This window comes from Mytilus galloprovincialis, chromosome 14 (assembly GCF_965363235.1).
Source record: "Mytilus galloprovincialis chromosome 14, xbMytGall1.hap1.1, whole genome shotgun sequence".
Classification (NCBI taxonomy): Eukaryota; Metazoa; Mollusca; class Bivalvia; order Mytilida; family Mytilidae; genus Mytilus; species Mytilus galloprovincialis.
This window is the reverse complement of record NC_134851.1, coordinates 3,905,172-3,917,033: the sequence shown is the minus strand read 5'-3', so window position 1 is coordinate 3,917,033 and position 11,862 is coordinate 3,905,172. Positions and strand designations below refer to the sequence as shown.

The 11,862-nt window shown below is 32.2% G+C and overlaps 2 protein-coding genes across 2 annotated transcripts; both read left to right on the top strand.

The window, feature by feature from the left end:
- The first annotated feature begins 223 nt into the window (after positions 1–223).
- LOC143059336 (uncharacterized) lies at positions 224–7,165 on the top strand. Its single transcript, XM_076232815.1, has 9 exons — positions 224–292; positions 937–1,007; positions 1,644–1,739; positions 2,351–2,406; positions 3,798–4,054; positions 4,930–5,181; positions 5,859–5,959; positions 6,997–7,062; positions 7,118–7,165. Exons 2-9 carry the CDS (start codon positions 981–983, stop codon positions 7,163–7,165), a joined length of 903 nt encoding a protein of 300 aa, XP_076088930.1. The 5' UTR covers positions 224–292; positions 937–980.
- On the top strand, positions 7,069–10,786 carry LOC143058223 (uncharacterized). Its single transcript, XM_076231695.1, has 4 exons — positions 7,069–7,543; positions 7,986–8,269; positions 8,895–9,090; positions 9,753–10,786. Exons 1-4 carry the CDS (start codon positions 7,267–7,269, stop codon positions 10,757–10,759), a joined length of 1,764 nt encoding a protein of 587 aa, XP_076087810.1. The 5' UTR covers positions 7,069–7,266; the 3' UTR covers positions 10,760–10,786.
- The last annotated feature ends 1,076 nt before the right edge of the window (positions 10,787–11,862 follow it).

The following is an 11,862-nucleotide window of genomic DNA, read 5'->3' as shown; positions in this document are numbered from 1 at the left end:
ATAAGCAGCTGCAACATTAATATTAACAGCCATTTACAATCACTACAACTCTCAAAAACCTGCATTCCATCAGAAGGCCATTTAATTTTTTTCCGTCTTGGTATTTTCACTTTGTTTTGTGATTATACAATATGTCCACACCATCGGGCCACACTTGGAATAAGATGGAGAAGGAGTGTTGCATGCAGTCATCCCAACCATAAAGGGAAAACCAAGACAGACAGAGGTGTCACCCCAATTGTCAGCCGACATCTGTTGATCTCAACAGGACAACTTGTGCCAGTTGGTTCAGGTAAGAACTTTATATACAATATAACCCCCTGTTGTACCTGTTCAAACTTTTTCTATAATTATTATATAATCAATTTGTTCACATTTTTATAATCAATCAAGAAAAAATAAAAGAAAAAGTAGAGTTTGCTTTTTTTCATTTCTGGGAAAATTCATGTAAAAAAATCATACTGGGGATTTTGATAATAAAAAGATATTCGGATGGTGTTTCTCAGGTTTAAAGATGTTCAATGTAGAATTATATTTGTTATTATTGAAATTTTTCAGAAATTTGCACCCCCTATTTATAACAAAAATATTGCCATTTCGAAAGATTATACTACATGTATATTGAATATGCCTTTTCAATGGTGGGTGGGTCAGTTACATGTATCATCCTTAATGTCAGCCTAAAGCTACGATTACCTCTTGATGTTGATAGGGGTAATAAGTGGTTGAACCATAATTTTTATAAGGGGGTCCAAATGACTACAAAAGAGGGGGGGGGCCGGCTCCAGTCATGTTTCAATGCTTCCCAATATAATCAACCAAATTTTTCCACAAATGCCCCCTACCTCTGGGATTTTAACATATATTGAAAAGACCTACACACATTAATATTAATCTAAAATTTACAATTGCATTTGATTTTTTTTTTTCATTTAGGAATATGTCGGACATGTAGAGGAGGTATTCCAAACCTTGACTCAATGTCGTTTGAAGATAATGATGTACATGTAAGTTTTTCTGGAAGGTCTCCAAAAACTAGAAATAACTTTTATATATGCATAAGATGAGAACTTTAATCTTTTATGAAAATTTTATGTACGCATAATCATATATGTATATATTTAGCATATAAAATTGAGAATGGAAATGGGGAATGTGTCAAAGAGACAACAACCCGACCAAATAAAAAAAAACAACAGCTGAAGGTCACCAACAGGTCTTCAATATATATATATATATGTTATGAAATTTCAATTATTTGTACAAAAATTAAGTGGTAAAAAATGGTCTCACCCAGCACACCTATGCATTGCTTTTTTTAGTGTTCAGAGTTTAATTTATTGAATGAACAAAGTACTGTAACTTCTGTAAGTGTGGAAATACTTGCAATGTTTATTAGTGCGAGAAATATGAAACAGTTGTAATCAGAATAATTTAAACTCACATATTGGATTTTTATATATGAATAATAGAGCATGATTTCTTTTCTCTCATTTTGGTGTAAAATAATGAAATCACAATAATAAATCCAAAACAATAACTTCTGAATTTACAGTGATATATTTATATATCAGAAATTTGTTTGTAATACCTATTTACAAACAGTATTTGCATAAACACTGTTTTATGTTTTAATCTTATAGCACAAAGAACAACCATTTGGAGGCTTTGAACAGGTTTCAACTAGTGCATCATCTGCTAAAGAAGAGTTTGACCCTGAACAAAGTAAAACTGTAAATGTAAGTAGTATAACTAACTATTTATAATTTATGTTCCGTAATCTTTTCCGAAATTAAGACATTTTTTTTCCGAAATTGATCTGACTCTTATTTAGTTTGCTTATCTTCCTAAGTTATATTTAGAAACAAATAGATTGTTGAAACATATTGTATGACGTCCATAAATGTTTTGCAACATTAGGAAACAGTTTTTCATATTAAGAATAATGGATCCAGCTGTTCTGTAAATATTTGGTTTGATTTGAGAATTTTCCTGCCAACTTGTTTCCTTTAGTTGTTAGAATCAACAGAAGTTTGTTTGTAAAAATTATTATGTGACATGTACATGTTTGTGAGTTATAATGATACCTGAAATAAATGTTTTCTTTCATGCACATACTGGCATTATCGGAAGTTAGCAATTATATAAGTAGGAAATGAAAAATTTAACTGTGGACATGGTAGACAAAATTGAGGAGAGTTTTTATTTTTGTATTTAAAAAATTAACAACACCAACACATTGGGTATTGGACACAAAAACATGTGCAACAGCTTTTTAGTTATTATTGCTGTAATATTGGTTACATTATTTTAACTCATAATATCAGATTGATATTTTTATATGTTTTAGACTATTCAAAACAGAAAGAGAATAAAACTGGAAGACACGAGTATTGAAACGCACACGCAAGACAGCCGAGTCCCTATCTGATGATGAATCGGTATGTTTAGCTGAAATAAAAAAGAAGATGTGGTGTAATTGCCAATGAGATAACTCTTCGGAAAAGACCAAATGATACAGGAAATAACAACTATAGGTCACCAATCAGCAAAGCCCATACGACATACGTCAGCTATAAAAGGCCCCTAAATGACAAATGTTAACAATTCAAACAAGAAAACTAACAGCCTAATTATGTACAAATAAATGAACAAAAAACAAATATGTAACACAGCAACAAACAACAACCACTGAATTACAGGCTCCTGACTTGGGACAGGCACATACATACATAATTTGGGGTAGGATGGGGAAGGGGGGGGGGGGTTAAACATGCTAGCGGGATCCCATCCTCCCCTAAAGTTGGACAGTGGTGTAACAGAACAACATAGGATTGAACTATAAAAATCAGTTGAAAAGGCTTAACTCATCAGATATATACAAATAGAAATACATCTAACAAAAACAGAGTGAACATAGCTTGGCACTTATACATCCCAACAACAAAAAGACCATTAGTACAGATGTGAGAGTACTCACACTTACTGGTAGCTAGTTCAAAATGACAAATGTAAAACAATTCAAACGAGAAAACTAACGGCCAAATTAATGTACAAATAATTCTGATATTATTTGCATATTAGGGAATACGTTCATATGATTGGTCGAGAAGACTTCCGGTCGTCACTCTTGAAGTTGTTTATTTTTTCGATAGACGACATTGACAGAACTACTTTTTTTGTAACCAATGGCGGCTAAAATAACACTGTCAGGCTCGACGTTAAAAAAATACTTATTTTCACTTATCCGTGTTGTTAAAGAATTTTAAGGATTAAATGGCTTTAAAAAGGAATTTATTGGTGTATAAACTGGACCAAGTCACTCACAAACATATCATAAAGTCCTTCGGACTTTATTAGTAAGTGAATTGGTCCCCTTTATACACCAAAAAATTCCTTTAAAAAGGCGTTTAATCCTATAATAAATGAACAAAAAATAAATATATAACACAGCAACAAACAACAACCACTGAATTACAGGCTCCTGACTTGGGACAGGCACATACATATATAATGTGGCAGGGTTAAACATGTTAGTGGGATCAAGTCTTCTGTTTAGTTATGTTAAGAATTTTAATATAGAATGGAAAAATACTTTAAAATAATTTTAAACAGGAACAAACAATAAAAGCTGAAAATGAGCAAAACAAACCCACCCAAAAACTGTAGTGGGCTAGAATGCTCATGAAGAGTAAGCAGTTACTGCTCCACTAGTGGCACCAGTTCTGCTACTCCTTAAAATGAACAGATGGTGAGGACAATATATGAATTGATTAATACTTTCTAAATGTGTATAGATTAAAACTTGAACATTCTTTTATTAACTTTCAGTTCCTAGACTCACAGTCACAAAGTTTGTCACAAATTTCTACTTGGAGTCAGGAAAATATGGAAACATCTTTATCTGACCTAAATAAAGGAATTGACATCATAAGTAGAGGCCATTCAAGTCCTGTCAAATTTCAAGTGAGAAGTGATATAAGTAGCCTAAAACCTTCCACGAAAAGAACTGTGAAACGTAAAGTAGTTTCAGCCATTGACACTGTCCTTAATGGTAAGCTCATTTATTTTTATTAAATAAATTATTATGAAGCTGACTCTCACTGATAAAAATAATATAGAGTTATGTCCCTTTTTAACTTGATATGACAGCCATTCTCATATATTATATTTTACTTATATATTATAAACAAATTATACATAAACACATGACATGATATAACTTATTAAATTTTCTTTTAAATGCAATTGCAAGGAAGGACAATAACAATTTACAGTCATTCACTGTTCAAAAAACTTTTGAGAATGAGTTATCTCCCTTAGTAAATGACCATTTTAGCAAAAATGGCAAGCCATTAACAGTACTATGGTTTGAAAACTGTAGACTATTAAATTAATCTATAAATTTAAAAATAAAAATATGTGGTAAAATTACCAATGAGATATATTGCCATCCAATACCAAATGTCATATATGATCAATTATAGATCACAGTATTGGCCTTCAACCTGGAGCATTGACTCACATTGCAAGGTAAAATATAAAAGGACCCAGAATGACCAGTGTAAAATAATTCAAAAGATACAATCCAATTGCCAGATGTACATAAAAAATTAATAAGGAGACTGTTGTTCTGTATAATTGTGCCCCTAATAAGTGGTGAATATCCAAAATTGTAACCTTAAAATATAAAAAAAGAAGATGTGGTGTAATTGCCAATGACACGACTCTTCACAAGAGACAATATGACACAGAAATTAAAAACTATAGGTCGTTATACAGTCATTTCTTTTTTACTGTGCCCTCAGTAAAAAAACTTTGAAGGGTTAAACATTTGGAATATTTACTTTGCCTGAGCATGCTGAGGGTCATAATTGTATAATAATATTCATAACATAAAAATCACTAACTGAATTGGTTTCTCTTCAGGTATAGCTCCAGGTCAAAGTCAGGCACTTTTTAAGATGATTCAAGATAAAGACCCAGAATCTGCCAACTCATCTGAACTTCAAGAGATCATTGTAAAGATTCATCAGGAGAGTACAGACAGAAACACAAAACAGCAACTTTTGTCATTGATTGCCTTGTCACATACTAAGAAAGATCTTCAACAGCTTATACCTGGGCTGACAGTGTATGCAATAAATGATGCCAGGAAACATGCTAAAACTAATGGCCATGGTAATTTTAATATCCACATATTATATATTTACCATAACTTGAAGTTGAAAAATTATTGAGATTTTCAATTCATTAATAAAAAATAGAATAATATTTTTTGCACAAAAAGATTTACTTACTCTATTATAGAGCATTTCTTAAAGATTATGGTCACAGTTAAAAACAAAAACAGCTAAGTTAATTTCAGTCAGACACAGCTTTTTCCCATAACTCAAAAACTGTATCTTGATCTTGACCAAAGGTCAGATGTTGAGAGTTAAGGTCACAGTAAGAAAACTATAATAACAATTGTTTCTAGGCATTACTGCATTGTTTTATTCCAGAATTTGACCCCCAAAGGTCATATCATTTAGGTCAAAGTCACATTCAGAGAATGATTTTAATCATATTTAGTCCAAGTACTTACTCCTTTTGATTATTATCATCATTCTTTGTTTATTGATTCATTGATACAAATGTTATTATCATAAAAAAAAAAAAGAAATTGCAAAATGTGCTAAGTAAGCATATGAATACCTTTTAGCAGAATAAATTGTTTTGAATGTGTTAACTACCAGATTTGTTTCTTTGCCTTATGGAATGAAAGGAAACAGTAATATGCAAACTAAAATGTTATGAAAATAAAATGTCTTAAGTCTTTCCACTAGTGATTTATAAAAATATTTGCTTTTATTCAGGTGCTATAATACCTAAACAGCTCCCAGTTTTTCGACATAGGATGGATAAAGACAAGTTAGACCATGCCTTAGATTTTTTCTTCAGTCCATCATTTCACCAGGTAAAAAAATATTGATATTGATGAAACTGAATATTCTTACCGTACACAACCTGAGAATATGCATGAGGGAAATTAGTCTTGGTCCAATTATTTCAAGGGAGATAATTGAACTATTGAGTTTAATATTGCAATATGTAGTAACAGGTCTCGTAAGTGCAAATTCTTATTAACAGCTTGATCAATATTGATGAAACTTTACACACTTGCAGTACATAATCCGAGAATGTGCATAAAGGGAAAAAAAACCTGGTCAAAAATATTTCAAGAGAGATAATTGAAACTAATTTAGTTTATTGAAGTTTATGGGTAGTTGGGATATCATTTTAGTGAGTTCTATGCAACTCTTAGAATGCCAGATATTATCCACACAGGTATGTGTCCATTTGTGTTTAAATATACCCTAAAAAGCGGGGGTATATAGTGATAGGGAAGTCCATCAATCTGTTTGTTCGTCCGTTCATTCGTCTGTCCATTCGTCCCAGATACTTTGTATCTGCAACTCCTTATTAACCACTTATCTGAAAGAAATGAAACTTTCTCAGATTCTTTATGATATAATGCCATTGTGCACCTCCTTTTTTGTTTTTGTTTAAATTGATTTTTGGGGTTTCCAATACAATAACATGAACTTTGCAAGATGCAGGGGTATAATTTTGTGAAAATAGTGCTCTTACACTATGAGTTTGTTAATCAAACTTTGATTAAGATACTTTAGATATTTAAATGTTTTTTTTTTCTATGAGAAAATGGGCTCATAATATTCAGCTGCAACTGCAACTGTTGGTCAGTGAAACTTCTCTGAAACCATAAAACAGAATATCATGAAACTTTATAGATGATTAGGACTTTTTGTTAAGATTTGTATACACACACAGATTTTGATCAACTAACTTTTTGTATGAGTTATGAGTCTTTCAACTATTGAATCTGATAAGATTTGTTTGACTAGTGACAATTATTTGGGCATGGTAATGCGAGTTTTCTCTTTAAGGTTCTTGAATTATCTAATAATAGCTTAAACCTTTTTTGATTTCTAGGTCTCATCCTTTGGTGTAAAGGAAATGAAGTTGGACAATGGAAATACAGTAACAATACCTGAATTAGTGAGAACTGCATGTCATGCCACTCTTATAAACGTGTATACAAAATTTTGTACAGAAACTGAATTCCTGCCTTTATCAAGATCCACTTTATTCAAAATTCTAAATGCATGTCCATCTTCAAGACGAACAAACCTGAAAGGCCTCGACAATTGTGCCGCTGATGGTGGTGCATCATATGAGACATTGTTAACAACAGTCAAGGAAATGGGTAACTATGTTGTTGATGAGGAAGTGCAAGTAGAGTTGCGTGACTGCAAGGACAGTTTAAATGCCAGTAAAATTTACTTGAAGACAGACTTTAAAGCACACCTCAGGAAATGTGATAAATGTCCAGATCACTGTATCAATTATTCTTTGAGTGATCCAACAGACCAACATCTACAACAGCACTGTGTCGACCATCAGCATGACATGGTATGTGAGAGATGTAATTTACTTACACAAGCAGTCTCCACCATCAAAAGACGTCTTTCTGAATTAGGTATTTATTGCAACCTTAACAAATTTAAATCACTGTTTATTTTGTAATTTGATTTGAATAGATAAACTTTTCTCAGTTTATGCATTAGGTGCACATTACTGTTCAATATAAAAAGAGAACAATAATACTAGTGTTTTTCATTATTGCTAGTGTCATCAAATAATAAAACATAGTACGATTATAATCATGATTTTTAAGTTTTCTTTGATTTAGAAAATACACTTTCTTGAAAACAAAGAAAAAGTTAATAAAAAGCAAGGAATTGAATTTTTTAATTTTTTTTCAAAGAGACAACAACCCAACCAAAACATACAAAACAACTCAAGGCAACCAATGGGTCTTCAACATGCAAGAAATCCTGCACCCAGAGGAGGTCTTAATCAGGCCCATATCTATTTTACTAAAGGCATACTATATCTAGTTGACATTATTTATTTTGCAGACATACCAGATGAAGTTAGAAATGATCTGCTGGCCAGTATAGATGTAGCTGAGGCTAAGATTCTTGAATGGAAGAGTCATATTGTAAGAGGTGTCAACCAAGATCTAGCAAGGATCCTACTATTAGAGGAATTGAAAGATGGAGAATGTCTCATAATCATGGACTGGGCTATGAAATTCCTTCCTTTAGCATTTCGTGAGAAACAGAGTGATTGGTTTGGCCAAAAAGGAGTTAACTGGCATGTTTCAGTGTGTATTTTTAAAGATGAAAATCAGAATTTAATGGTAATTTCCTTATTCAAAATGCATATAGTCAGTTGAACTTCATAGACCTCACCTATGTTTTATTTCATTTTTTTTCCTTTGTGGTGTGATTGCCAATTATAGACAATTCTCCATCCAAGACCAATTGTTGTTAATGTAAGCAATTATAGGCTACTATAGCCTTTAACAGAGTCTTAGCCACCTCAGCAAAGTAAGCTGAAAAGGGTCCCAATATGGCCAATGTAAAACAATTCAGAGGAGATAAACAAACTGTGTGTTTAAAAAAAAAAATCAAGATTATTGAAGGGGCCAATTTCAACAAAATTTTGAGAAACCTATGAATACATGCATGTAATAAACTACCACATTTAAGGTTGATGACCCCAGTACCTATTAAAAATGGTCACCACCAATAACTATTGCTTAAATTTGTCAAAAATATCAGATAAATGATATATTAAAGCACCTTTGTTTGTCTCACACAAAATATGTATGTGTGTTGCCTAGTAAAATTTAAAAATATTGCTATAAACTGGCAGTTTTTATTCAATACTATCGGTGAAAGATTACAAGCTCTTAGGAGCCTCTTTATAGAATTATCTTTTTAGTAAAATATTTTTTTAGATTCCTTTTATTTTACTTGCAGCAAAGAACATATACACATACAATGGATACAGTTAAACAAGATTGGGTTGCAGTAGCTTCCGTGTTAGAGCACACTTTAAGAACAATAAAAATTCAGCTTCCCAGAATCAACACAGTATACTTGAGAAGTGATAATGCAGGATGCTACCATTGTGGCAGTCTTTGGTTGGCTATACCTAAGATCACTGAAACAACTGGTAAGAGAAATAATGTCATTTTGCACTTAAATTCAGATAGACAAACTCCACAACACTATAATCATCTACTTTAAAAAGCTGGGTTTTAAAGTATATAATTTACTTTAAAATCCCAGGGTATAAATACCATTTATAATTTCATTGGTAATCTATTATACACTATCAGAATAACCATTGTCTATCTGTGCATGTATGAGAACCTTGCAAGGTACGCACATACAAAATAAAGTTAACCTATTACTAATATGCTGCCAGATCACTATATCCATAAGTCTTGCTTTTTGGGACAGAAATCGCAGGTAACACAAATTATTATGTCACACAATGCATTGCCTATATTTTTAGTGATACAGTCAGTACATTGATATTTGAAAATATAAGCCAGTTGGATCAAAGGGAAATATACAAATTGCCAGAAATAACCGTAATATATATATAGCTAGTTCATTGATGACTTTAAAAGTGTTATTTGTTTACATACAAGTGTCTCAAAATTTGAACTATCATCTACTGCATACTATACTATAAACACATAATATGGAGATATTTATGCTTTGAAAATTTGTGTGGAAGTTCTCTGTTATGTTGAAGGCTTGTCAACACAATTCAACTCTGGTGTCATTAAGTTGAATTAATGTACATGTACATTTTTATTTTTTTAGGCATAACAATTGCACGGTATGACTATAGTGAGCCACAAAATGGTAAATCATATTGTGACGCAAAGATTGCCCATATGAGAGGGAAAATCAGAAGATCAGCTGCATCTGGTAGTGATGTTTTAACTGCCTCAGATATGAAAATGGCCATTGACAAACATGGTGGAGTAACATCCTGCCAAGCAGCATATGTAGCTGTAGATCCTAATTCTCTCGTTAAGAAGATCACCTGTCCTATTAAGGCAATTACAAAGATTTCAAATGTCAGATTCAACAACGATGACACAATAACAGCCTGGAAGGCATTTGAAATTGGAAATTGGAAGAAGATTTCTATAAATAGTACTTTAAATGATGTAGAATTGAATGTTGATGTCCATGCAAACTTTACAATTCCTACACAACCTGATGGTATTATAAAAAAAACAACTATGCCAAAACAGACAGATTCAGAGTCATTTAACATCAGTTGTCCAGAAATTGGCTGTATACTGTATTTTGAATCGTACAGTGACATGAACAACCATTGTCTGCTAGGCAACCATGAACACCAAGATCATAAAGGAAGCACCTTTAATTATATTAAATTGAGATGGAAGGAGTCGTGCTTTAACCTAACTGAAGACACAATCAAATTCAGATGTGAGACTGGGTTAAAGCAAGGCTCCAATGAACAAATAATGGGATGGGCCTTAAAGAAGGAAAGAAAGGTTGTAAGATTTTCAGACAATGTAAAATCTTACTTGAGCAACATTTTTGAAGAAGGTGAAAGAAGTGGAATTAAAGCTAATCCTTCAACTGTTGTCAGGAACATGAGAGTGGCAAGGGATGAAAATGGAAACAAAAGGTTCACCCCTAAAGAATATTTAGAACTTGGACAGATTGCATCCTTTTTCTCCAGATTGGCTGTTATGCAGAGATGTAAAACACCAATTGCAGATATTGACCAAGATCTTGATGCTGTTATTCTTGCTTTAAACAAGGCTGATGCTGTTGAACAATTATTGTGAAAAACTTTGTTAATCATGTAGTTTAGGCCCCTAATTTGCTTGTGCCATATTTTTGCTGTTAATCACTTTTGGTTAGATAACATACTATGATAAATCAAAGTTTAATGGTTTTTTTCTGAAATACTGATCCATGGAGCAAAACTATTTACCTTCTTTTTTTATATTTAAAAAAACTCTAACCTAATTCACAGAAGAAATTCATGAATAAAAGACAAGCCAAATACAATGAATATGGGCACTCTGCCTTTTAAAAATAGTAACTTGTTTATTTAAAAAAATACACCTGCTTTTAAGTAAAACAAGTCTATAATGAAACATTTTTTTATCTACAATAGTGTATTTGTTTGATTTTCCATCCCACATCAAGTTTAAGTTTTTGGTCAAGGTGGTTTTTGATGAAGTTAGAGGCACATCAATTTGAAACTTAGTACACATCTTCCTCATGATGTGATTTTTGTGTCGCCTTTATCTCAAGTACAGTTAATTAATGCTTGTGGTATACAATGCTTTTTTATACTTTCAACATAAATTATATTATGAACACTAGAACAGGCGAGACATTTCAGTGTGTCCACTCTTGTTCAGAATTCGTTTTTTTTTTTTTTTGGGGGGGGGGGGGTGTATACATCTGATAAGTCTCGTATACATGCACAACATCTTCCTAATGGATGGACCAATATTGATAAAACTTGATACGATTGTAGTACACAACCTGAGGATGTTCATGAAGGAAAATATTTCTCGTCGAAATTATTTCAAGGGAGATAATTGAATTGACTTTGTTAAATATAGCAATAAATGGCAACAAGTCTTGTAAGCACACCTTCTTCTAAATGGATTAATCAATGTTGATGAAGCTTTACACAGATGTTGTATACATCTTTAGACATGAGGAAGGAGGATATTTCTTATCAGATGTTTTTTTCAAGGGAGATAATTGAAATTATTAAGTTTAAATATCACAATATGTGGCATTAGGTCTTGTAAGCACAACTCCTCCTAAATGACTGTAGCAATATTAATGAAACTTTACACAGTTGAAGTACATGACCATAGAATGTGCATAAAGGAAGATATTCGTGATCTGAAATATTTAAAGGGAG

Coding starts and splice junctions, on each gene's coding strand:
- LOC143058223 (XM_076231695.1), top strand. CDS start 7,267: ATGGGTAACTATGTTGTTGATGAGGAAGTGCAAGTAGAGTTGCGTGAC. Junction 7,544..7,985: donor AAGACGTCTTTCTGAATTAG/GTATTTATTGCA, acceptor TTTATTTTGCAG/ACATACCAGATGAAGTTAGA. Junction 8,270..8,894: donor ATGAAAATCAGAATTTAATG/GTAATTTCCTTA, acceptor TTTTACTTGCAG/CAAAGAACATATACACATAC.
- LOC143059336 (XM_076232815.1), top strand. CDS start 981: ATGTCGTTTGAAGATAATGATGTACAT. Junction 5,960..6,996: donor TCAGTCCATCATTTCACCAG/GTAAAAAAATAT, acceptor TTTGATTTCTAG/GTCTCATCCTTTGGTGTAAA. Junction 7,063..7,117: donor CAGTAACAATACCTGAATTA/GTGAGAACTGCA, acceptor AATTTTGTACAG/AAACTGAATTCCTGCCTTTA.